Below are 27,144 nucleotides of genomic sequence, written 5' to 3'. Positions count from 1 at the left end.
AGAATTAACCAAATCAGATTGAGCCCCGCCCAAATCTAGGTAGGAATTCTCAGAGATGGAATTAACCTGATTAAATTTGTTTTGTATAAAAGGGAAGTGGGGAAAGTAAGAAGTAATTTGGACTCTTCTAGAGGAGAGCAGGCACAAACTAAGCCAAGAAAAGCACGTTTGAGAATTCCAGAGGCAGAAGTTGCTTCTGGGTGCCTGGCGTCAACGATCCAGCACTTCAAGACTGGTGTGCGGCATCCTCAGGGGACACTGTGTCCTGGGCACCCCTGCAGTTTAAGAGAATCCACTAGTTTATAAGGTAAGTCCTCGACTGTCAGCAGTGGGCCAGAGACAGACTGTTATTTTCAGATGGACAAATGCTGTTGGGTAGAGGAAGGGATGCGGGATAAGGAGGACAAAATCTGACTTTGGCAAAGCCGGGTGTTTAGAACTTTAATCGCCACGTTGGCAAGTTCTCTCTTAGTCCGTATCCATTTCACTGCTTGCACAGCGGCCCAGGGGTTCTGGGGGCGAGAAACACATCTCACCCCAGAGCTGCTCCTCGCCCAGGACAGAACTCCTCTGCCCTTCACGACCAGGTCAAGGCCACATGGCTATGCCCAGCACATAGTCTGTAAAAATGGAAAATTTACCTCTAAACTGAAGTGAACCGAACTCTATTGACCTTCCCGTGTACTGAGGAGCTATAACTTCTCCCCAAAAATGTGAAAGTAAAATTGCAGTTTAAATCATGTAATTAGGAATACTGTAAACTAGTGTTTTGCACATATAAACTTTATCATACACTGGGAATTTGTACATACGTGCCCGGTATGGGATTTTTCTATTTTTATTTTTATTTTTTTGAGACAGAGTCTCGCTCTGTTGTCCAGGCTGGAGTGCAATGGCCTGATCTCTGCCTCACTGCAACCTCTGCCTCCTGGGTTCAAGCGATTCTCCTGCCTCAGCCTCCGAGTAGCTGGGACTACAGGCGTGCACCACCACGCCCGGCTAATTTTTGTATTTTTAGTAGAGACAGGGTTTCACCATGTTGGCCAGGCTACTCTCGAACTCCTGACCTCAGGTAATCCATCGGCCTCGGCCTCCCTAAGTGCTGGGATTACAGGCGTGAGCCACCGCGTCCGGCCGGAATACCATTTTAATAGATCTTACATGGAATTCCAGTTAGGGCTTGTAAATGTCTCAGATGCTTGCTTCTGCTCATAGCACCCATCAAAGAATTGCAAGTGATGTTTTCCTTTTATTATTTCAAGAAGTGGAATGCAGAGTTCCTAATTAGGGACTTTCCAGATGAGCATGGACACAGGAAAAGGCGTGCTTCCCCATTACCCACTTTTCAGCTGAAACAAGCTTTTGAAGCTCGTCCCGCTGTTGCTGAGGAGCGGCTCAACCTCGGGAGAGGCTGGGACTCTCTTTAGGGGTGAGGTCCCGGTCGGCGGGCAGGGCAGCCGCTTTTTCTTTGGGACTGAGTGGAGTTGGGAAGGATCCGTGGAGGCGCTGGGCTAAATCAGCAGACAAAACAAGGGGGAGGGCACAAGGCCGCGGCGGCGGCCAGCCTGGGGCTCGCATCCCGCTGGGCGACCCCTCCGGCCGGAGCCGGGGGGGTCACGCGGCCCCGGAACAAAGCGCCGCGGGAGGAGCCGCCCTGAGCCGACGGGCAAGCGCTAGCTTCTCGCGGGCCAGAGCGCCACGTGCCAGGATCTGTTGAATGCGCGGTGCACGGGCGCAGCAACGGTAGCCGAGTAGCCCCCGCACCTACTGCCGCCTTTGGAGACCCGCACAGCTACGCCCGCGGAGGCCGCCGCCGGCCGCGCCAACGCCTGTGCGCCTGCGCGCCCGCGAAAGCCCCGCCCCCCCAGGCTCCCAGCGCGCGGGGACGCGCCTCCTCATGGCCGCCGCCGCAGTGTGTGGTATTTAGCGGGGGCGCGCGGCGGGCTCGAGGACGCGCGAAACGGCGGCGGCGGCGGCGGTCAGGGGGGAGCCGGGGCGGCCGTTGCGGGGCGCGCTCTCGAGAGGCGGCGGCGGCCTAGGGTGTCCCGTCGGTCTCGGCGCCGGGAAGAGGCGGTGGCGCTGCCCGCGGTGGCGGGGGTTGGCGACGGAGCGCGTTGGTGCCAGGACCGGGGTCCGAGGCGCGCTCTCCGCCCACAGGTAAGTGGGGCCCGGCCTGAGGGAGGAGCCGGCGGCGAGGGGCTCTCCGACAGGCGGGCGCCCAGGCCCGGTAATGGCGGAGGGCGGGAAGGGCGGCCCGGCCGGGGCGCGGGCAGTAGTCGGCGCGGCGGCGCCTTTGTCTCGGCCGGAGTCGGGCCGCCCGGTCGAGCGCCGCCCCCCGCCCCTCCCCTGCCCTCAGCCTTCGCAAGCCGGCTCGCCCCCGCCCCTGGAGCCCCGGGCCCGGCGGGGTGGCGGCGGGGGTCGGCCCCGCGCGGCCGGGCCGAGGGCGGGGGAAGGGCCTCGGCGGCGGCCCGGCCCCCGCGCGCCCGGGAGGCGGGCCCGGCCGGGGGTGGCGCCCGGCGCGCCCCGCGCCCTCGTGCCGGCCTTTGTTGTGGAGGGTCCCGGGGTGTGCGGCCAACATGGCGGAGGTCAGCTGAGTGCGGGCAGCTGCCGGGGCCCTGCCCTCCCTCCCCCTCCTCCCCGCGGCGCCCGGAGGCCCGGGCCGCACCGCGCCGCTCGGCGGGCCTCGGCCTCCGCGCTCTGCCCCCGACCCCCGGCTGGAGCCGTCCGGGACGGGGCTGCGCTCTTCCTGCCGCTTCGGCCGGAGGCTTCATTGTGCAGTGGGAAGAATGCAGCCTCCTCCCTTGTTTATGTCGTTAGAGAGGAGAGCGCGTGAACGGCGTGCCGGGGAAGCTCTAGCTTATTATAAACCTGGCATTTCCTAGGGTTCATTTGCCGGGTAGTTTGGGGTCCTTTCTTAACTCTCCCAAATTTATAACTTAAAGTGAATAACTTGGGCCACTCCGATGCGTAGGTTCGTTTTCGCTGTCTGCCCGTTCCTGGAAAGATACATAATTTGTTTGCTCGGACATTCAGAAAAGTCCAGCTTGGGTGTTCGGAAAATCAGATTGTGTGTACCTCTTTTGCCAAAGTCATAGAGGCCATGAACAAACAGAGACATGGATACTGGATATGGGACGGTGTTCTGACTGTCCTGTCCCTTCCTAGCAGTTGAGCATTTACCTTTGCTTATAGCGGCTGTCAAGGGTAAATTGTTAAACTCTTCAGCAGTTGGATGTTGAGAGCACGGGCTGTGAAGTCCGACTGTCTGCTTTGGGTCAAATCCTGCTCCACCGGTTTGTGACCTTGGGCAGATACTTCTCTGTGCTTCGCTTTCCTTATCTGCAAAATGGGTGTAACGACAGTATCTACCTCAAGCCGTGTTGAGAATTGATGAGATGACAATAGGTGGACTGAAAGCAGTGGCAGGCCAATACTAAGTTCTCAACAAATGCTTACTGTTAAGACTGTTGTTTAATAGCTAAACTTACGGGTTTTCTTGGCATGATGTGTTGGTATGATGAAAGTGCATAGACCAGAATTTGTGAAATCAGGTCACAGATCTTTAGTGCTGGGTTTTTTCTTTCAATGCATTTTGTTGTTAAAAAGGACAAGGAGATTTGTATGATAAATTAACAGACTTTCTGAGATGGTGGCATTTTGGAAATTGCTGTGGCCGGGGATTTGAATGGCTATATCTTTGTGATTAAAAAAAATCAAATTGATTAAAATGAGGTCTTCTCTTAGCTAGTTTAGATTTATTGATCAGTTCACTTTCAAGGACTTGAGTTAACCAACTTAGAAAAGTGGGACAGTGAATACTTGAGTGTGTATCTATGGTGTTACCATCACTTTTGGAAGTTACTGAAGAGCAGAATGTAGTGTGGTGGCAAATGTAATGGTCTGGTAATTTTATCTGGGAGTTGTTGGCTCAAATTATGGTGGAGAGGATTTTAATTAGTTGTTAGGAGGACTTTAGACTGGTAGATCTTGAGACTCAAAGTAGATTACACAAATTGGTTGTGTAGTGTTTCATTCTGAAAATTTAAATAAAGATACAGATTTCTGTAATCTTGGATGGTTAGTTGTGATTATATCCAGAATTTGTTCCCCAAAGTTTATGCCAAACAGTTTTTTTTTCGTTATTGGCATCTTTCCAACATAATTTACTAACATTTAATATTTTAAACTGAAATACGTATAATAGATGTGAAACTGATAACTTTTCAGGATAAGTATTCCACAAAGTACAAATTCAGAAACAATGTTAATGCATTTTACATCTGTTAAATATTAATCTATTCCCTCTAAGCTTCGGGAAGTTCTTACGAAATTGCTGTAGAGAAATATTCTTTCTTAATATCTGTAATTAAAAAGCATAATTAGGTTAAATTGGAGTTATGAAGGAATTATCTAGCTATGTCAGTAATGACATAGCATAACAAATAGGATTTTCAGTGAGTATGGTGTTTTGAAAACATCTTACATAACTAGGGTAACAAAGTTTAGTAATTTACAGAGTTTTAGGTGACTGCTTAAATTGTATTTTTAAGCAGTTGATTTACAAAATTTTTAAAGATTGGAGGTTCTTTGTTTAAAGAGATTTATTAACAGAATTTTGTGGAATTTCCATATTCGCCTTGTGAAATATTAAAATCTAGATATTTTTTGTACAGCCCTCTCTTTCAACAAAATCTATATGAAATCCCCAGAACCTTCCATCCCCCCGCCAAAAAAGGAAATTTTCCTTTTTACAATAAGTATCCTTAATAGTATTCTTCAAAATAGCAGGATTTCTAATGCACTTTAAATGATTTAGTTCCCGTGGCTATAGTTACTACAATATCTGCTGCATACGGGCAAGAATTGTGTTTTTAATATATATCCTCAGTACCTAGTGCTCAGTAGGTATTTGTTTACTCACCTACTACTGTGCGTATTCTAATGACATTCAGATCTTTATTTTTATTTTTATTTTTTTTTAAGATAGAGTCTTGCTCTGTTGCCCAGGCTGGAGTGCAGTGGTGATGTCATAGCTTATTGTGGCCTCCAACTCCTGGGCTCAAAGGTTCCCCCCACCTTAGCCTCATAAGTGGCTGGGACTAGGAGCATGTGCCATCACACTGGGCTAATTTTTTAAAAAGTTATTTTGTAGAGACCAGGTCAGGTCTCGCCATCTTGCCTAGGCTGGTCACAAACTCCTGGGCTCAAGTAATCCGCCCACCTCGGACTCCCAAAGTGCTGAGATTACAGGTATGAGCTGCTGTGCCTGGCCTCCAATCTTTTTGCCTGCTGAGATGTAGACCCATATATCCCCTTATGCAGATTTTTTTAATTGACTTTATTTTTTAGAGCAGCATTAGGTTCATAGCAAATTGAGTAGAAGAGACAAGAGATTTCGCGTGTAGCGCCTGCCCCCACACGTGTAACCTCCTCCATTATCAACATTCCCCGCCAAAGTGGTACGTTTGTTACAATTGAGGAACCTACATTGACACACCATTATTACCCAAAGATTATAGTGGCGTACATTTTATGGGTTTAGACACATACATAATGACATACATGAATGCTTTCACCACCCTAGAAATCCTCTGACCTCCACCTGTTTGTCCCCACACCCCCAACCACTTATCTTCTTTCTTTTATTGTCTCCATAGTTTTGCCTTTTCCAGAATGTCATATGTGTAGCTGGGCTTTTAAAATATGTAGCCTTTTCACATTGGCTTCTTTCACTTAGTAATATGCATTTAGGTTTCCTCCACGTCTTTATGGCTTGGTAATTCATTTCTTTAGGGCTGCATAATAATCTGTTGTCTAGATGTACCACAGTTGGTTTATCCATTCACCTACTGAAGGATGTCTTGGTTGGCTTCCAAGTCTTGGCAATTCTGAATAAAGCTGCTGTAAACGTCCATTTGCAGGTTTTTGTGTGGCCATGAGTTTGTAACTCCTTTGGGTAAATGCCAAGGAATGGGATTGCTGGATCAGATAGTAAGAGTTTAGTTGTTTTGCTGCTGTTTTTTTTGAGACAGAGTCTCACTCTGTGCCCTGGGGTGGAGTACAGTGGCACAGTCTCAGCTCACTGCAACTTCCACCTCCTGGGTTCAAGTGATTCTCGTGCCTCAGTCTCCTGAGTAGCTGGGATTGCAGGCGCCTGCCATGACGCCCAGCTAATTTTTGGATTTTTAGTAGAGGCAGGGTTTCAACATGTCGGCCAGGCTGGTCTTGATCTCCTGACCTCAGGTGATCTGCCTGTCTTAGCCTCCCAAAGTGAAGAGTATCTTTAGTTTTGTAAGAAATTGCCAAACTGTCTTCCAGATTGGCTGTACCATTTTGCATTCCTACAAGCAATGAATGAGGGTTCCTGTTGCTCTGTATCCTCGGCCGGATTTGGAGCTACCACACTGTTCTGGATTTTAGCCGTTCTTTTTTTTTTTTTTTTTTTTTTTGAGACGGAGTCTCACTCTGTCGCCCAGGCTGGAGTGCAATGGCGTGATCTCGGCTCATTGCAACCTCCACATCCCAGGTTCAAGTGATTTCTCCTGCCTCAGCCTCCCGAGTAGCTGGGATTAGAGGCGTACACCACCACGCCCGGCTAATTTTTCTTTTTACTTTTAGTAGAGACGGGGTTTTGCAATGCTGGCCAGGTCAGTCTCGAACTCCTGACCTCAAGTGATTCGCCCACCTCGGCCTCCCAAAGTGGTGGGATTACAGGCGTGAGCCACTGCGCCTGGCCTGTAGTGGTATCTTACTGTTTTAAATTTGCATTTCCGTGATGACATGTGATGTGGAGCATCATTTCATATGCTAGTTGTTATCTGTATATCTCTTTGGTGGGGAGTTAGTTAAGGTCTTTTTGACTCTTTTTTTTAGGTTGGGTTGTTTTGTTATTGGTGAGTTTTTGTTTTTTGTTTGTTTGTTTGTTTGTTTTTTTGGAGACAGAGTCTTACTCTTGTCCAGACTGGAGTGCGGTGGCGCCATCTCAGCTAACTGCAACCTCCGCCTCCCAGGCTCAAGCAGTTGTTCTCGTGCTCAGCCTGCTGAGTAGCTCCTGAGTAGCTGAGATTAGAGGAACGAGCGCACCGTGCTCGGCTAATTTTTGTATTTTTAGTAGAGACGGGGTTTCGCCATGTTGGCCAGCCTGGTGAACTCCTGGCCTCAAGTGATCTGCGTGCCTCAGCCTCCCAAAGTGCTGGGATTACAGGCGTGAGCCACCGTGTTCGGCCAGGTTTGCATATTTTGGATAACAGTTCTTTTTTAGATACGTCTTTTGCAGATATTTTTTCTGTTCTCTATCTCAAAGCTGGCATTGCCTCTCTTCTTCACATTTACATTCATTTCCTTCTGCCTTTAAGAGGTCTCCTTTTGGTCTCCAGCCTTACAGTCAGTTTTCCTACTGCAGTTTAAGTGAGCTTTCTAATAGGTGAACCTGACTTAAAAGGCTTTCAGTGTAAAGTTCTAAGTTCTTGATATGGTTCGTAAGTACATAGCCTCTCCTGAGCTGGCCTCTCTTGTTACTCGCCTGCCATTTTGGACTTTACTTGCAAGCCCCTCTCATCCTATTAAGCTCTATTATCTCAGCCTGGACATCACTAGCTGAGAAGCTCTTTGTGAACTCTGCACATTGAATTGGATGTCATCTCTGTGTTCCCATAGCACTCTGCTCGGTCCCACTGTAACATATCCTCCTGAATTATAATTTTTCTTTAGTTGTACGCCTCCCCAGATAGACTGTAATCTCTATGACGACTTGGTCATCCTTGTGTCTCAAGAGTTTAGGACTCTTTCTGGAACATAGGTGGTGCTCAGTAAAAAGTTATTGAGTGACTGACTCCACACTGTCCTTATTAAACTCTTCTAGCGTTTTCGTTGTGTTTTGTTTTTACCAAGGCATAGTGTTTCTTACAAACTTCTCTAGCCTTATTGCCTGTGTTTCCCCTTTGCCTACCTAGGCCAACTGGGTTCTTTTGTTCCTTGAACACTGCTTTAGCATCTCTGTGCCTTTGGTCATGATTGTATTTAGCCTCTGAAATGTCTATTTGTGCTACTTCGGGTAGATTACTGAACCTCTCTAAGCCTTAGTTCTATTAGTACATGAACAGTTATTAAGTATATTGCTGTTCCCTGCCTTCCCCTCGCCCCCCCAGCCCCCATGTCCTAATGCTAGAGTGTCAGTATAATTAAGTGGCTAAGAGGACAAGCCCTTAAGAGTCAGATCTGGATGTGTCTCTTGGCTCTATCACTTATTAGTTGTGTTTGTGACTTTAAGTTCCATGAGAGCAGAGACACTGCCTACTTTGCATCTAAAAGCACATTGCCTAACACAGCAAGTGTTGTAAAAAGATTAGTTGTTGAGTAAGTTACTTCTCTAAATATTACCACTTACCTTCTAGTGAGGAAAGAAAGAAACAGAATTACAAATTGTGAAGTGTACTGTAAAGGAGTCAAAGTGCTGAAGAGACCAGTGGGGTGGAAGGGAGACCTGGTGTCCAAGGATAAGGAGCTAGCCCTTTGAAGGGGGAAGGAGTACATCTTAGATGGAAGATGCAGCCAGATAAAGGCCCCATGAAGTAGGGATGAATTTGGACTGCTCTAGGACCTGAGGAGTGTTGCTGGAGCAAATGGGTAGTAGAGAGAGACAGGTCGAAGAACTGTGCAGAGGGAAAGAGAGGAGAGATGCTGTGAAGTGTTAGCTGATATTAGCATCTGGCTGTTGTTCAAGGAGATTCTAGGAGAATACCTAGAGCAATATTAGGACTTTTATTTTCTAAATGTAAACTATTTTGTTGACATTTAGCCTAAATACATATGGAAAAAGTGCTCAAATCATGTGTACAGCTTGACATTTTCACAAAGGGAACGCTATTGTAACCACCTCCCAGATCGAAGAAACAAGGAGCCGCCCCCTTCACAGGAAACCACCTCTTGACTTTTTACACCATAGATTTATTTTGCCTAATTTTGTGCCTTATGTGAATGGAACAGTAGAGTTTGTACTCTTTCATTCTTTTGTTGTTGTTGTTGTTGTTTTGAGACAAAGTTTCACTCTTGTTGCCCAGGCTGGAGTGCAATGGCACAGTCTTGGCTCACGGCAACCTCCACCTCCCGGGTTCAAGCGATTCTCCTGCCTCAGCCTCTCGAGTAGCTGGGATTACAGGCATGCACCACCACACTCGGCTAATTTTTTTTGTTTTTAGTAGAGATGGGGTTTCTCCATGTTGGTCAGGCTGGTCTTGAATTCCCAACCTCAGGTGATCCGCCTGCCTTGGCCTCCCAAAGTGCTAGGATTACAGGCGTGAGCCACTGCGCCCGGCCTGTACTCTTTCATTTCTGTTTGGCTTCTTTCACTCAACATTATGTTTTTTTGTGTGATTAAGGAGTATTATTTGCTTATCCATGACAAAGTTACCAGCTGAATAGCCATGTGTCCCAGTACTTCTTATTTTATTTTATTATAATTTTTATTTTTATTAGAGACGAGATCTCACTATGTTGTCCAGGCTGGTCTCAAACTCAAAGGCTTTAGCAATCCTGCCGCCTCGGCCTCCCAGATTGTTGGGATTACAGGTGTGAGCTGCCACGCCTGGCCCTTCTTTTGTTTTTTAAGTCTTATTCTTTTCCCTGACCATCTCAAATACTTTCTGACCAGTATTTCTAGAATGATTTTTTTTTCCTTAAATCTTCAGGAGGCTCAGCGTGGCGGCTCACGCCTGTAATCCCAGCACTTTGGGGAGGCCGAGGCTGGTGGATCACTTGAGGTCAGGAGTTCAAGACTAGCCTGGCCAACATGGTGAAGCCCTGTCCTTGTCTCTACTAAAAATAAAAAAATTAGCTGGGCATGGTGTCATCCCCCTGTAATTCCAGCTACTCGGAGGCTGAGGCAGGAGAATCACTTAACCCGGGAGGTGTAGGTTGCAGTGAGCCGAGATGGTGCCACTGCACCCAGCCTGGGCAACAGAGCAAGACTCTGTCTCAAAAAAAAAAAAAAAAGTCTTCCAGAACTTTAGGTTTAATGTTACAGACAAGATATGACCAGAATAAAGCTGGCAGAAACCTTCCATTAGGTTTGTGGTTGCCCAGTCATGTTTGAACTGACTTGTTTTTTTTGTTTTGTTTTGTTTTTTTTTTTTGCTTATTCGTTTTTGTTTTGAACAGGGAGTCTGGGCACATGGAATAAACTAGAAAGAGAAAAACCTTTGGAGAACTAATTATATTTATAAAACAGATCTTGCCAGTGAGAAATATTTTCTTAAGGAGTTTAATGCCAGTCTTGAATTTTGTAGAAAATATTTTAGCGTACTTGGTATAGTTATTTATTAGTGTCACATCGACCACCTTGGTCTAGTGATGGTTGATACAGTAAATATAAGTGTGTACTAGCTTCTCTGCAAAGACTCTACCTTGGAAAGATTACTTCAATAATTTATTTGACAAAATGAAGTAATCCTCTCCCTGTTAAAAACTTCTTCCTGGTTTCCTTCCTTTGTACTTCACATTAAATTTTGCCCTTTTGAATTTGGCCAGAACTCAGGCTTTTTGGGGAAGGTAGCTTTACTTTTAAAAACTTATCAAGGGCCCTGATTTAGCTTTATTAGAACAACTTCGGATATCTTGTCTATACAGACGTTAGTTAATTTTTGCAGACTGTATTCTTTTGAGTTTGTGAGGGGAGGGGGGCTATCATAAATTTTGTTAACTTTTAAAATGTTTAAGATATTTTCAGCCGGGTGTAGTGCCGGGCGCCAGTAATCCCAGCTACTTGGGAGGCTGAGACGGGAGAATTGGTTGAACCTGGGAGGTGGAGGTTGCAGTGAGCTGAGATTGCACCACTGCACTCCAGCCTGGGCGACAGAGCGAGACTCTGTCTCAAGAAAAAATAAATAAGATTTTTTTTATAGTAGAAGATAAAATGTCTACAAAATATGTAGCTTTTTGTGAATAGGCTGGTTTTAAGTTTCCTGTAAGTATCCATCTATTTGAGGAATTTTAAGAAAAAAGTGAAAGCAAGGAGAAAATCAGCTCTTGAATTGTGTATTTGATGTTCTGTAGAAGTTACTAGCAATTCATTAACAGAAAATGTGGAGATATGATAAAATGTGCATTAAAATTTTTAAGTGTAATATTTTTTATTGCCAATAATTTTATGAAACATTGGAGAGATACCGAAATCCCTCCTCACCCCCAAACTATTATTTGTAATCTGATTACTTAAAAGTAACCATCATAGACATTTTGGTGTAGTCTGGGTGTGCTTCACATTTTTTTGTTTTACTCAGCCAAAGATATTTTAAAGTTAGTTTCTTTGATCTGACTTAAATTCTTGTAGTAGTTCTCATGATTATCATCTCTAAGAACTATATATGTTTGAACTGTGTACTGTAATTTCAAACGATGGAATTTGTGCCTACAGTCTCTGTTTCTTGGAGTTCTTGATGCTTTGTGTGCCTGTAGTTCAGTGGTCCCATCTCTCTCTGGTTTCTAATTCCAGGCTTGCTCTCCCTTTGTCTGATCCTGCATCTTAAACCATTAAACTACATTCTGCAGTTTGGATGTCCTTCCAGTTTCTTTTCTGTTTCATTACATGCTACATACATGCATACATACATGAAAATATATACATCAATGTGCATATCTATTATACTTACCTATTTTTTTCTTTTAACCTAAATGAAATTGTAATCTGTATATTCTGTAGCTTTTTTTCTCCCCCCAATTTTTTTTTTTTTTTTTTTTTTGAGACGGAGTCTCACTCTGTCGCCCGGGCTAGAGTGCAGTTGGCCTGATCTCATCTCACTATACCCTCCAACTCCTGCGTTCAAGCAATTCTCTTGCCTCAGCCTCCCTAGTAGCTGGGATTACAGGTGCCCACCACCATGCCTGGATAATTTTTGTATTTTTAGTAGAAACAGTTTCACCATGTTGGCCAGGCTGGTCTCCAACTCCTGACCTCAAGTGATCCACCTGTCTCAGCCTCCCAAAGTTGCTGGCATTACAGGCATGAGCCACTGCTCCTCGCCTCTCTCCCCCCACCCCGTTTAAACAGTTGATTCTTACACGTTAGTAAGTCTGATGTATGAGTCCATTTTATTTAAAGAAGGCAGCACACAGTATTCTGTTGTGTGGACCATAATTTAACCACTTTCTTAGGATAGGGCTGTTTTCAGTTTACTATTACAAACAGGCATCCATACACACTCACTCCTTTGCCAACATTAGAGGATAGACTCTTTAGAATCTCACTGTGTCGCCCTAGCTGGAGTTCAGTGGCACCATCTTGGCTCACTGCAACCTCCGTGCCCGGGTTCAAGTAATTATCTTGCCTCAGCCACCACTTTGACCTCTTTTAGCTGATTATTTTTGCATTTATCTTTGTCTTTAAATAACACGCCTCTATTGTTTCTAGATTTCAGTTTTTGGCTTTCTTTGTTGATTTCCGTTTGTGACTTTAACTCTTCTTGCCCCCATCACATGTGCATACCCTTCTCATTCCTACATTCCTAATTTAGTTAGTAACACTGCAGTTTTTTATTTGCTTATCCTGACTGTCAAAGTTATTCAGTTTGAGCCATGTAATAAACTGATTACTTCTTTCTCTGCATTTTTTAGTTTTTATTTTTTGTAGGTAATACCTTTTTTCTTCCTTCCTATTTTGGCTTTGTTTTCTTCTGTGCTTACTGCTAATGCTACCTCACATTCCTTGCCGCTTGTCTAAATGTTCCATCAGGTTGTTTGGATGCCTTCAGTTGCCCTCTTCTAGCATAAAGTTGTCATTATCTTCAGTAGTTTCTTTACCTTTCTCCTAGATGCAGTCTTCTGTTTATTGTAACCCCGTTCTTTTTCTTGGTTATTTCCCTTGTGTTTGAAGAGCTTATCTTCCAGGAGCTTCCTAAGAACATATCCAGGGGAGGTAGTATTTTGAAACTTTGCATCATCATTCTGCCCTCAACACTTTCGAGATAGTTGGGTATAGAATTCTAGGGCATAATTTTCTTTGAGAATTTTAAAAGCATTGTTCTGTTGCTTTCTGACTTTGGATGTTGCTGCCTGAAAGTCCAAAGTTCTTGTTTTCTGATTTATTTATTCATCCAAAAAATATTTATTGGAGTCTGTACTATGTGCCAGGCACTGTATTAAGTTTTTGGGATACATAATTGAGCCAGACAAAAATCCTACCTTCCAATTGAGGACAGGGGCGCCTATAACAACAAATAAAAAATAATAAGTGAATAATGTAGTCTGTTAGAAGATAATACATTCTTTGCTGGGAAAAGAGTAGGAGGCGTGAGATGGGCCAAAGATTTAGGAGTACACAGAGGGGCAGTGGGCAGGGTGCCGCTTGCTATTTTAAATAGAGGGTCTGAGTGAGTGTCATTGAATGTAACAAGTAAAGATTTGAAAGTTAGGGAGTTAGCCACATGGATATTCAGGAGAAAAGTATTTTAAGACACAGGCCCAAAGGAGCAACCTAGCATTGCCATTGAACAAGGAAGTCAGTGCAGTGAGTAAAGGGGAACAAAGTAGGAGATGAAGTCAGAGAGTAATGGGAACACAGCACCATATTGTATCCTTATACATAATGGCCCCTTGTGGGATATTTTTAGGATTTCAGCTTTTACTCTAACATGGGTAGCCAGTGGAGGGTGTAGAGCAGAGATTTATGTCATCTGATATAAAACGGAGCTGGATTAATTAATCTAATTGCTGTGCTCAGAACATATTAGGTGGTGAGGGTGGGAGACATAGCTGGGAACAATGAGACTGGTTGGGAGGATATTGCGGTAATCCAGATGAGAGATACTGGTGGCTTGGACTAGATGGTAGTGGTAGAGGTAGGGAGGAATGGTTGGATTCTGAATACATTTTGAAGGGAGGTATAATAAGATTTCCTGACTGTTGTAGATGTATGTTGTGAAAGAGAAGAATCAAGGCTGACTCGAAGGCGCTTGACCTGAGTCACTGGAAGGATGGAGTCTCTATTAATTGAAAAAAGGAAGACTCTGAGTGGAGAGACTTTGGGAGGTGACAAGGAGTTTCTCTTTGGCCATCCCCCTGAAGGGGCAATTGGATTTACAAATCTGGGGTTTCAGACAAATCTGGAGCGTTGTGTTTATTTTTAAAATCTGGGCTGGAGATGAAAATTTTGAAATCCTTAGCATGTTGATGGAATTTAAAACTAGGAGACTGAATGAGATCACCAAAGTACCAGTGTGCATAAGAAAAGAACATCTTAGGGTGTAAGGGTGGGAGACAAGGATGGAAACAGAGAGACTGGTTTGGAAGAGATTACAGTAATTTATAGGCAGCTACAATTTCAATAATTTGGGGAGAAGAGCAGGAATAAAAGGAAGCTGAGGAGTGACTGAGATAGGAAAACCAAGAGTATGTGAAGTCGGTGAACAGAGTTTATTAGGCAGGAGCCCAGTGATCCGTCAACTCTGTCAGGTGTTGCTGACAGTTCAAAACTTGCAATTTAAATACAAACAAAACCACAGAACCATTGAAATTCAAATTACTGATTCACTAAAATATTGGATACTGTCAGGCTGAATTTTAGTCTTAAAACTGCACTTATGGGATTGACTTACGGTTATGAAATTGACTGTTACCGGGCAGGTTCTTTTTGAGTTAAGCATACCTTAATTGCCCTGTATCATGTGGTCGTATGAAATCTTAATTTTTTCACTGACATACAGGTGCTTTAGTGGAAACCATGATGGCATTTAGGCTTTGCTTCACACAAATGAATTATTTATGTTATTAGATCGACCTCAGCTTTTCTCTTTAGCTTGCGTAGAGAAAATAGGACCAACTTAGAGCCAGTGTGGCCATAAATATGAATAGAGGCATTTAATTACATGGCTAACAGGTGTATTCAGATGATTCAGAATGTGTCGATACTGTTTTTTAGACTATTAAAAACATGAAAGTAAAATATTAAATTTTTAGAGAAATGTGAACTCCTTGTGAACAGAATCTTAGTTTGAGGGAAATTAATATAGGTTAATTCTTCTGTTACATCCTTAGTTGAAATAACTAAAATGGTTTGCCTGGAGTTTCAGGTGGTACTGCTTATGTCAACATAGATTGTAACTATTTCAGCTGAATATAATTGAATTTTAATAAGGCTCCATGATTTTTTAAAAGATGGCATTTCTTTCCTATAAATTCCATTACTTTTTTCTATTTTACTAGTAAAGAGCCATCAATCAAAATATATCAGACTCACTAATGTGACTTTTTACCCTGTTTCTTTAATTTCTTTAGTCTTCCTAGCAATATGCTCTTTTATGCTTAGTTTAGTATCCCAAATATAGATTACTGCTAATTTTGATCTGCTGTAAAATTTTTTTTTCTCTCTCTGTGTGTGTATACATACTTACCTACCAGATTTGTCAGATGTAATGTGAAGTTGAATGAATTATATGGTAGAGTGTAGAACTAGGTACCATGAATTTTATAAGTAAGGTTTTAAAAAGCACAGCTTAAATGCCAAGATGGAGTAAAAGAGCAAGCTTGCACTGGAATGTGAGAATTTTGTATCCTGAGAGAATATAAAACATAAGGTAGTAAATGGCTGTATTCAGATAACTAGGTAAATAGTATTTGAATGCTTTTATATAGACACTGAGACTTGGTTATATTGCAGATTAGTTTGTAATCAAGACTGATGTTTCAATAATTTTAATTTCAAGTGTTGCTAAAAAGTTTTAAGGTTATTTAAAAATTTTAGTAATGTGTGGTATGAAATAAAAAGTTGAAAAAGCCTGTTTGGCCCTCTGCCTGGTTCTGTTGCTCTTCTCTGCTCTTTCCTCTCCATGATACTTACTTTGCTTTGATTTCATATCTAATGATTTAATGGCAGACTTAGAATATGTGATTCTATCACTTTGATGGAAAGTAAAGGTTTAATTTAAAGACTTTAGGAAGTTTATTTTCTTGACACATTTTTGTAAATATGGAAAAGATGTTTTGAATGCCAAATTAAATATTCCATACCAGGGTAAGTAAGGAGAACATACATACTGTTTTTTAGGGTTATTCAAAAGAAGATGAGATTAGAGACAACAAAACATCTGGCTGTGCTCGTATTAATTTCAAGGCACTATATTGCCCAGGCTGGAGTGCAGTAGCTATTCACAGACACAATCATGGTGCAGTACAGCCATGAACTCTTGGGCTCACGTGATCCTCCCTCTTCAGCCTCTTGAGTAGCTGAGACTACAGGCATGTGCCAGCTTGCTCTTACTTTTTTTTTTTTTTTTTGAGATGGAATTTCACTCTTGTTGGCCAGACTGGAGTGCAATGGCAGGATCTTGGCTCACTGCAACCTCCCCCTCCCGGGTTCAAGCGATTCTTATGCCTCAGCTTCCGTAGTACCTGGGATTACAGGCACCTGCTACCACACCCAGCTAATTTTTGTATTTTTAGTAGAGACAACTTTTTACCACGTTGGCCAGGCTGATCTCAAACTCCTGACCTCAAGCGATCCCACCAGCCTTGGCTTCCCAAAGTTGTTGGGATTACAGGTGTGAGTCACCATGCCTGTCCTTGAAATCTGTTTTTTTTTTTTTTTTGAGATGGAGTCTTGCTCTGTCGCCCAGGCTGGAGGACAGTGTCGTGATCTGGGCTCACTTCGAGCTCCGCTTCCCGGATTCACGCCATTCTCCTGCCTCAGTCTCCCAAATAGCTGGGACTACAGGCGCCCGCCACCGCGCCTGGCTAATTTTTTGTATTTTTAGTAGAGACGGGGTTTCACTGTGGTCTCGATAACCTGACCTCATGATCCGCCCACCTCAGCCTCCCAAAGTGCTGGGATTACAGGCACGAGCCACCGCGCCCAGCCGAAATCTATTTTCTTAAGTAAGGTGGAGATAAATGTCTAACTTTGGTCATTGGAAAGGTTAAATGAGAACATACGTAAACCATTGAGTCTACCTGGCACTTAGGAGCTTAGTACAATCTTTATTGTGCCTAGTGGGAAAGGGAAAGTTTTACTATTGGCATGTTGAAGGGCTTGCATTGTTTTAGGGGGATCTTACACGTTATTTATTCTTTCCCAGACAGGGTCTCACTCTGTTGCGCAGACATAGCTCATTGCAGCCTTTACATCCCAGGCTCAGATGAGCCTCCCACCGCAGCCTCCCAAATAGCTGGCTCTACAGCGGATGCCACCACACCCAGCTAATTTTTTTGTATTTTTTTTGTGGAGATGAGGTCTCAGTATATTGCCTAGGCTTGTCTCAAACTCTTGGGCTCAAGTGATCCTCCCACCTCAGCCTCCCAAAGTGCTGGGATTACAGGTATGAGCCACCAAACCCCATGTATATCTAATCTTTAGCTTGGGTGGAAGCCTCAAAATAAAGTGACTTAGCAAGTGTTGTATTTTGCTTTGAACACATTTAAGTCAGGATTTGCCTTTCCTCTTTGTCTTCTGTTGACAGCAGCTTTCCTGGGTTTCCCTCATCTCCAATAATCAATCTTTCTATACCTACTCAGTGTAACTTCTTCTGTAGCTGCAAAGTTTTCAGAATTATCTTCAGGAAAAATGGAGGTTTTAGGAAAAACATACAATTTTTAAGAAATCATTTTATTGCTTTGCTACAGTTCTGGAAGCTATAGATTGTTTAATTTATTGTCCTTATAACAGTGTTTGATTTTTCAACTTTTGGCATTTTAACTTGTTGAATTTTTAAGAGACTTGCCTTGATTTTGTCATTGTGTAAGAAGCAAGTAAGTCTTCAAATAGAAGCAATGTTTAATTAACATTTTAACGTAAAACATTTTCTACATAATACCTGCCACAATGTCAAATGAGTTTGGAAAATACCCTTTTAACCTAAAGGCATTCTGGGAACAAGAAAAGCCTTAAGTGTTTTGAATGGAGGAGTTTTATTTAATTAAGATTTCTAATGGAAAGAGCAAATTTGTAATCTGATACCTATAATTTTATTTTATATTTTATTGTTTCTGAGAATAATTTTTGTTTTACTAGAGATGGGGTAGTGATAATTGCATCCTACCCTTTCTTTTTTTTTGAGATGGAATCTTGCTCTGTCGCCCAGGCTGGAGTGCATGCAGTGGCACGATCTTGGCTCACTGCAGCCTCCGCCTCCTGGATTCAAGTCGATCTTGGCTCACTGCAGCCTCCGCCTCCCAGGTTCAAGTGATTCTTCTGCCTCAGCCTCCCAAGTAGCTGGGATTACAGGCACACGCCACCATGCCCGGCTAATTTTTGTATTTACTTAGTAGAGACAAAGTATCACTATGTTGGCCAGGATGGTCTTGAACTCCTGACCTCAGGTGATCCACCTGCCTTGGCTTCCCAAAGTGCTGGGATTACAGGCGTGAGCCACCACGCCCAGCTGTTTTTTGTTGTTGTTGTTTTTTACTAAATTAAGAATAAACATGTTTTACTTTTTGCTCATTTTGACTGTTTTCACAGTTGTTAATCAGACTAATCTTTATAAAGCAGTTTATTGTCCCCTTTGGAGAAAATACAGCTAAAAATCACCAGTATCCTCATATAGGTAACTGATTCATTGGTCTGATGTTGTAGCCCTCTTGATTTCTCACCCCGTCCCTCACGTCTGTGTTCTATTTGTAACTTCATTTACAATATATTATGATTTTTTTCCCATATCTGACTACATTTCTCCATTTTAAACTTTTATAAGTAATTTATAAAAGGAAACAAAGATTACCACGTGGAATTGAGAATAAAAGTTTATCTTTCTACTGTTAAGTATGCTAAGGTGGTAAAGCAATGGCTGAATGCTCTGAAATTACTAAGACAACATTAAAGGCTGATTCTAAAATGTTTTTGTTTAGATTGACATCCACTTAAACTATATACCAAACTGGGCTTGGGACGCAGGCTTTAGAAAGTGTAGGTAATAGTGCATTCTTGCTAAGTTTTGGATTTTTGCCAGTTTTGGATTCTATGGGCTTGTCTTAAGGTACTTCTGTGAACTTTTCAGCTTTTTGTAAAACTAGTGTAAATATTCTACCTAGTTGAGAATTAAGGTTTATTGTGCTAAAAATTAAATGGTGGTTGATTCTTGGCAGACATGTTTGATCACCTTTGCAAGGTTAAGGCATCTTTTGGAGTGTGTTTCTTGGAATCTACAAATTCTGGGTCTCGGACTAATTGATGACTTGGCAATTAAATCAGGTCTCAGCTGAAAACTTAAATGTTCTGGAATATGTACCATCCATGATACACATAAATTACCCATCTCAATCTAGACAAAAGCCAGTTGAGGCTGGAAGCAGTCCAGTTTTACAGCTCAACAACTGGTGGAGCCGGGGTCTGAATCCAAGTGTAGATGACTCTAGAATGCTTCCACTTTTCTGACTTAATTAAGTAGAGGGGCCTGTCCATAGATCAGTGGTTTTCAGAGTGTGCTGTAAGGCTCTGTACAGATCTTTTGGAGTTTGGTAAACAGTGAAATATCTTTTGCTTGAGAAATAATCAGTCATCTTTATGTTGTATACATTTTGGTTCTGTTTGGAAGAGTTTCTCTAAAATATATGAAATTTTCTTCTCTAGGGAAATTTAAGACCTGTCGAATGAAAAAATATTAGAAAATAAAAATACAGACTGGGCACAGTGGCTCAGCACTTTGGGAGGCCAAGGCAGGCTGATGGCTTTAGCCCAGGAGTTCGAGACCAGCCTGGGCAACATGGGGACTCCCTATCTTTACAAAAAATGCAAAGAAAATTAACGAGAGTGGTGGTGCCAGCCTGTGGTCTTAGCTACTGGGGAGATTGAGGTGGGAGGATTGCTCGAGCCCAGAAGACCGAGGCTGCGGTGAGTGGAGATTGTGCCACTGCACTCAGACCTGGGCAACAGAGTGAGACCCTGTCTCAAAAAAAAGGAAAAAAAGTAGTTGTGGGGCTGACTGTGTCTATTTTCAATTATATTTCTTTTCCTAATGCTGTTTTGTGTAGCCTGTATTGTAAAACGAGGTTGAGGTGATTGAACACACTTAATAGAGTGAGGAAGTGGTTAGAGTTAAAATTTCCTGCTGAAAGTGGGTAATCTGCAATTCCTTGCATTGGGTTCACTCCTCACTGCCAACTCTTGCTGCATTTTGAGGCTGTCCTAAGCATGATGTAATGACAGGTTAAACCTCTGCACGCACTAGCTGATGCAATGCAAATCTGAGGCGCAGGACTTTATTGGGGCAAGGGTAGTGCTTGTTTAAAAACAAAACAAGCTACTCTGCGTTTAATGAGGCCATTTAAGATGGCTTTCCCAGAGTGGGAAGAGAGTATAATCTCTTAGGAGGTTTAAGTAGGAGTTTAATGTGGCAGAAGTGTGCTTACTACTTTTCCTGCAAAGTCTTTTCACAGTGGGTAAGGAGAGTTTAAAATATAGTGCCGATAGGAGTAGAAATGAAGTGAGCTAGAATTGAGGAAATATGGTAGTTGATGCCCGGTAAATAGCTGTTGAATGAATTAGGGAGAATGTTTTCACTCTAAAAATTTAGAGTTCGCACTATAAACCTGGAGCGTAGCGCCAGTGTGGCCACGCATTTCCCAGATACGCTGTAGCTCTTAGATCGAAACCATAGGAAACTGCCGATATTCGACTGTTCTGACCTACCGAAAACAGCATAGTTCCACCTAATTTTAAACTGGTGGAAATGCTGAGGAAGGTTCGATGTCGCTGGGGTGGGATGGGGTCAACGGCGGGGTGGCGGGGGCTCCCCCACGCCCCCGGCCTTTGGCTGGGGGGCGGGGCTTGCGGGTACGGCCCCACCCTTGGCGCGAGCAAGACGGGCACCGCCCTGTGCGCCGCGCGCCCTGAACTGGCCCTGGCGCCCCGGGTTGGAGTAGGCGTTCCCAACGCAGGCCCAGCCCCGGCCGAGGCTCCAAATGGCTCTCCCGGCGGGCAGGCTCCTGCAGTAACCCTTGAGCTGGCTCAGGGAGCGCACTTCTTTCTCAGCCAGCGCGTCGCCCCCTGCATCCGTGGCCTCCACCGGAGCTGGGCAGGAGCCTACCCAGTGAATCTGGAGAAAACAAACTTGGGAGACAGACGAAAGCTTAGGGCACATTGGAGGACAGCGCAGCTGTGGCTCCCATTTTTGGAGATGCAGTCGAATTTGAGCTCACAGGGAGGTGTGGTTGCCTCCTGGGGATGGAAAAGCTTCCTTTCTCCACCTCTGTAACTGGTGCTTCTGAGAAGTAAATGGTATTTGGATCCTGACCTCAGACGCGAATTTGGGTCTTCTGTGCTTAGGAGCAGAAAGAGCCCAGGAGGGGCCTGTTCCTTTACTTCTTGGGGGAAACGCAATGCATGGCCTGACTTCTCATGACGGGAAAGGCTACTCCACCTTCTCTGTACTCCTGGAGGGGAGTCTTGTTCACATGTTTACCAGCGGCCAGGACAAGGAAGAGAAAAGGTATTGACATTAAGAGGATGGTTTGCTGAGGCTGTGAAACTTGAACGGTATTAGTCAGTGGAACCTGCCTGGCTTAGGAAATGGCTGCAGCAGAATCGAGCCGTTTCCGAGGTTCTCAGTCATGTTTCATTTGGGCTGCTGTGCTTTTTTCTGTTTAAATCAAACTTCAGGTTACGTCATGACTTCTTGCAGGGCTGTCCTTGGTTCCTACTGCAGGGCGCCTGTGTGGTTGGGATTCCTTTTCTGTTTCAAGATGGAGCTGGGTTCCACCCTTGGAGCTTTGAGAGGCTTTAGCAGTTGCTGTCCTGTATATACCTCCGTTCCCAAGAAATACCGTTCACATTTCGCTTCTTTTTCACACTTTGAATAGGAGTTAAAATGTGCTTTCTGTAGTGTTTGGAAAATGGCAAAGATATATTGTAATGTGAGCCCGAACTGTTGATAAATGTATAACTATTGCTAGGTCAAGAAATTGTGAAGAACAGTGTTTTGCTTGGTCCGTAGCTATATTGTGTTAAATATAAACTGAGTTTACTGCCCTTGGATGTGATTCTTTGGTTTGATTTAGTAATTTGAAAGGCATTGGTTGACTAGACTGTTTTTTGCCCAAGGAACCACTTTGTAATTGTTACGCTGCTTACTGAAGTAAACTGGACCATGCAGTAGGCATACAGCATACAGCCAGGGTGTTTTGGCAGTGCCGAGCCCACTGTTTTACAAGTGACATAAAATGGATGTCATATGTACAAAGAATCTACTGAGAGGGAAACTGGATTACAGGAGAGCTCCCTTATAGTCCTTTGTCAGGGGACAGAATACCTGGGTCACACTGGGCTTCAGATTGAGAGTTGATTCATGTTCTGAGTCCATATGATGAGACACATTACGATGGAATTGTCACTTTTGTTGCCTCTTGAACTTTAAAATATCCCTTTAGTGACGTGGAATTAATCTTTATTTTTTCCGTCACCCTCAGCCCTCATTTAAGCTATCAGTTGGTAACCACTTGGGTAATCTAAACCCAAGTTGCATTTATTTGGTCACATTGGTAACCAACATTGCTTCTTAAAAGTTCCTTGCAACAGAATGACTATAATTGAGATAAAACATTAATTTTGAGGCTTTAATTTTGTAATATGGATTAGTGGCCGGGCGCAGTGGCTCATGCCTGTAATCCCAGCACTTTGGGAGGCCGAGGCGGGTGGATCACGAGGTCAGGAGTTAGAGACCAGCCATGGTGAAACCCCGTCTCTACTAAAAATACAAAAATTAGTCGGGCATGGTGGCGGGCCCCTGTAATCCCAGCTACTTGGGAGGCTGAGGCAGGAGAATTGCTTGAACCTGGGAGGCAGAGGTTGCAGTGAGCCGAGATCGCGCCATTGCACTCCAGCCTGGGCAACGAGCAAAACTCCATCTCAAAAAAAAAAAAAAAAAAAAAGATTATGGCTTAGTAGAGTTACTAGGAGTGCAGTCTTAGGACATTGACTGATCTTTCTTTTCACCCCCAAGACAAATAGTGGCCTGCCATTTTCCAGCCCAGGTAGCTTCCTGGGAAAAGTTGCTTGTTTTATCTTTGACTCAGCCTGACTAGTTACATTGTCGATTATTTCTTCCAGATGATATTTACCTGTTAAATAATGTTTATTACTCTGCTGATGAATGTTTTCAGCAACGCTGGAGAACCCTAGGCTGCAAGGGGTTCTTCACCTGTTGACTCCATCCCCCACCCCCAGTATGGCATATATCTCTGCCGTGCTATCATCTTTATTCTTTCCTTTTTCATTGTCTCTTCCTGACTGTCCTCCTTTGTTCATTATGTCTGACACATATTGTGGATTGAAAGTAGAACAGAAAGATATACTTTCTCTACCACACTAAAAAGTTTTGAGATGGCCCTCCATTTCTCCCATGCCTCACTTCACCTTTGTTGTGTTTTTATTTTTGTATTTTCGCCACCTTCACTAGCGAGTACATCCCCTCACTCTTGAGGTGGGCACTGATCAGTAGGAAATAAGATTAATACCTGGCTGGTGATAATTTGGGGGGAAGACTTAATTAGATAGAGATGGATAATGGGATGGCAGCAGACCTTTCCCCTTGTGACCCTTCCCCTCATTTCCAAAATACACCTCTAGAGTAGATAATTGCTTACCATTAAGAAGAGTTAATGGAAGGTGATACTCTGATTCTTTGGCATTGGAACTACATTCAATCCGCGGTATCCTCGGATTAGTTCTAGGACCCCCTTCTCCATACCAAAACCTGAGGATGCTCAAGTCCCTGATAGAAAATGGTGTCATATTTGTATGTGCATATTCTCCTGTATAATTTAAGTGATCTCTGGATTACTTAATACAATGTAAACAATATGTAAATAGTTGTTATAGACTGTATTTTAAAAATTTTGTATTCTTTATAAATTTTTCTGAATATTTTCAATCCATGGCTGGTGAAGTCCTCGGATGCAGACCGTGTGGATACAGAGTGCCGATTTTATACAGGAGTTCACCTGTAACTCCCTGTACCTATCAACAGCTGACTCCAAATTAGAAAGAAATAGAGTAAGGGAGCCTCAGGGAGAGTCCTAGCAAAACGGATTCGATTAAACTTCAGTTCCTTGTATAGTTTCTTTAGTTGCTTATGGTCCATTTTCTATTTTAGCATTTATTATTCCATGTAGTCTATCCAAAGACGATTAAGGGAGTTCCAAATGTTTTCCGGAACATTTTGAAAAGAGAGCTTATCCAGTGTACAGATCCTAATAAAGTGCACATTCAGTGTAATTTTATTTTTTTAATATCTTACTTTTTTAATCCTATTTTTCTTCCTCTTTTGCTCAGTAAATTTTGTATGAAACTTTAAAAGGACTTATGGCATGTAAACATTATTTATAAAGTAAGTCATGGTTATAATTATTTTTCTCCTGCCTCCTTATGTATTTATTTCAGAAATGAGCCGTCAGACTGCTACAGCATTACCTACCGGTACCTCGAAGTGTCCACCATCCCAGAGGGTGCCTGCCCTGACTGGCACAACTGCATCCAACAATGACTTGGCGAGTCTTTTTGAGTGTCCAGTCTGCTTTGACTATGTGTTACCACCCATTCTTCAATGTCAGAGTGGCCATCTTGTTTGTAGCAACTGTCGCCCAAAGCTCACATGTTGTCCAACTTGCCGGGGCCCTTTGGGATCCATTCGCAACTTGGCTATGGAGAAAGTGGCTAATTCAGTACTTTTCCCCTGTAAATATGCCTCTTCTGGATGTGAAATAACTCTGCCACACACAGAAAAAGCAGACCATGAAGAGCTCTGTGAGTTTAGGCCTTATTCCTGTCCGTGCCCTGGTGCTTCCTGTAAATGGCAAGGCTCTCTGGATGCTGTAATGCCCCATCTGATGCATCAGCATAAGTCCATTACAACCCTACAGGGAGAGGATATAGTTTTCCTTGCTACAGACATTAATCTTCCTGGTGCTGTTGACTGGGTGATGATGCAGTCCTGTTTTGGCTTTCACTTCATGTTAGTCTTAGAGAAACAGGAAAAATACGATGGTCACCAGCAGTTCTTCGCAATCGTACAGCTGATAGGAACACGCAAGCAAGCTGAAAATTTTGCTTACCGACTTGAGCTAAATGGTCATAGGCGACGATTGACTTGGGAAGCGACTCCTCGATCTATTCATGAAGGAATTGCAACAGCCATTATGAATAGCGACTGTCTAGTCTTTGACACCAGCATTGCACAGCTTTTTGCAGAAAATGGCAATTTAGGCATCAATGTAACTATTTCCATGTGTTGAAATGGCAATCAAACATTTTCTGGCCAGTGTTTAAAACTTCAGTTTCACAGAAAATAAGGCACCCATCTGTCTGCCAACCTAAAACTCTTTTGGTAGGTGGAAGCTAGACACATGAAGGTAAATAAAAAGAAAGGCTGTTAAATACAGGAAACAGTTGCATGTAGTAACACTAATATATTTAAAAATAAGTCAACAGTAAACCACTGAAAAAATATATGTATATACACCCAAGATGGGCATCTTTTGTATTAAGAAAGGAAGCATTGTAAAATAATTCTGAGTTTTGTGTTTGTTGTAGATTGATTGTATTGTTGAAAAATAGTTTGTTTTTGCGTGGGAGTGTGTGCGTGCGTGGGTGTGTGCGTGTTTGGGTTTTTTTCCTTTAACTGACAAGCCATCTTGAGTGGTCATGGGCCACTGCTTTTCCCTTTGTGAGTCAATACATAGTGCTGCTGTGTGCTTTTTTTGTGTGTGTGTATTTGCTAATTTTTATTAATTTTAGTTTTTCATTAAATAAATTTGACTTTTCTGTAATTCAGGTTTTTCCTTTTTTTGTACCATTTTAAAGTTAGTATCTTTTGATATGCATATTTGTTTATGGTAAAAAATTTATAACGTGTTCAATATTTTCTTTTCCCCCATTAATCAGTTCATTAGAAATATTTTAAAATCAGCTATTTTGTGAAGCCATGAGTTTCAGAAAGTAAAGGTGACATCGGAAAAATGATCAAAAGCTATTTAAAGCATCTATAAGGTGCTCTCTTTCTGTCTTCTACAGATGAGTCACACCTTTGAGCTTAATCTTTGAAAGGTTAGAGAATAAATTGATTTTTATAAATACTGCAAATCAGGCTTTTGTTTCCTTTTTCAAATATCTTGGACAAATCACATGTTTTAAAATTTGTTCTTGTATTTATTGGTTTTGCAGAAGAAGGCATCGTCATGCACAGTATTTGTAATTAAAAGCAAATCATTTGTTTAAGAAGGCAGTTTGCAAAAAATGTTTTTGGTCTTTTATAATTCTCATTAAAAGAATATCTGGCAAATTAAAAAAATCTTACTGTGTCTGCTTTAGCTCTAAGTTTGATAAAATCCAAAGTTATTTTCCTGTTTCATTCCATACTTTAATTATATAGCAGAAAGCTGTGTGTTGTCATTTTTAAGTGTGGTAGACTTATACTCTAAATCACAGCAAATAACTGGGTATATGGCCTCTGGATTAGTCTTTCCCATGCCCTGCCCCTCTTGCCCACATTTTGATTCTTACAACTGTCAGGAGAATGACTAAAATGCTGACCACTTTTCACCTCTTTAAAAAAGCACAATGATATAATAAATTCACTATTTCATAGCCTAGTGGCTAAGAGCCTTGGTTCTGCAGCCAGACTTCCAGGCACCTAAGTGCCAGTCTCGGCTCTACCCCACTAACCAGCTGTGTGACCTTGGGCCCCAGTTTCCTAATGTGTAAAGTGGGGTTAAATTATGGTAGATACTTAAAACCTTTAAATGGGGTACAGGTATGTTACCTGAAACAGTGCTTTGCTCATATCAGCATCCAGCGAATGTTAGCTACCATTATGCCTTCAGTACCATGTAGTTAACTGTTGCTAATTACTTTGAGGCACATGGCAAGATTCTGAAATTGCCTTCTGAATGGTGAGAGAATTTTGTGTGGTTTTTATGGGTACTGTAAGCCTAGAAAGTCAATGAAAATTTGGACTTCACCCTTATCCCACCACTGATTCTGGATAATTTTGGATAAGAGTTTATTTCTGTTATCCATTTTCAGAAAAGATGATTGTGTAGTCTCTTCCTTACATAAATATCTTTTGAACTGGTTATAATGTGCTTGTGGAGCTTTTTTTTTTTTGAGACGGAGTTTTACTCTTGTCACCCAGGCTGGAGTGCAGTGGCGTGATCTCGGCTCACTGCAACCTC

General features: G+C 42.9%; 2 protein-coding genes across 4 annotated transcripts in view; one reads left to right on the top strand and one right to left on the bottom strand.

Annotated features, from left to right (window-relative positions):
* The first annotated feature begins 1,928 nt into the window (after positions 1-1,928).
* SIAH1 (siah E3 ubiquitin protein ligase 1) lies at positions 1,929-26,261 on the top strand. 3 transcript variants are annotated; one of them, XM_034940115.3, is made up of 2 exons: positions 1,929-2,157; positions 24,356-26,261. In XM_034940115.3, exon 2 carries the CDS (start codon positions 24,358-24,360, stop codon positions 25,204-25,206), a length of 849 nt encoding a protein of 282 aa, XP_034796006.1. In that variant the 5' UTR covers positions 1,929-2,157; positions 24,356-24,357; the 3' UTR covers positions 25,207-26,261. The 3 variants fall into 3 exon arrangements, with proteins under 3 accessions (XP_034796006.1, XP_034796007.1, XP_003819851.1); XM_034940116.3 differs by lacking the exon at positions 1,929-2,157 and adding an exon at positions 2,483-2,585; XM_003819803.5 differs by lacking the exon at positions 1,929-2,157 and adding an exon at positions 10,810-21,407.
* Positions 25,190-27,144, bottom strand: part of LONP2 (lon peptidase 2, peroxisomal) — a 115,055-nt gene continuing 113,100 nt past the window's right edge. Inside the window, exon 17 of the mRNA XM_024925812.3 lies at positions 25,190-25,309. Within this exon, the coding sequence (XP_024781580.1) occupies positions 25,190-25,309 (120 nt within the window). The remainder of the gene's footprint in view (positions 25,310-27,144) is intronic.

The sequence above is a fragment of the Pan paniscus genome, chromosome 18, assembly GCF_029289425.2.
Source record: "Pan paniscus chromosome 18, NHGRI_mPanPan1-v2.0_pri, whole genome shotgun sequence".
NCBI lineage: Eukaryota > Metazoa > Chordata > Mammalia > Primates > Hominidae > Pan > Pan paniscus.
Note: the sequence above shows the minus strand (reverse complement) of the source record. Positions and strands in the feature narration are given on the sequence as shown.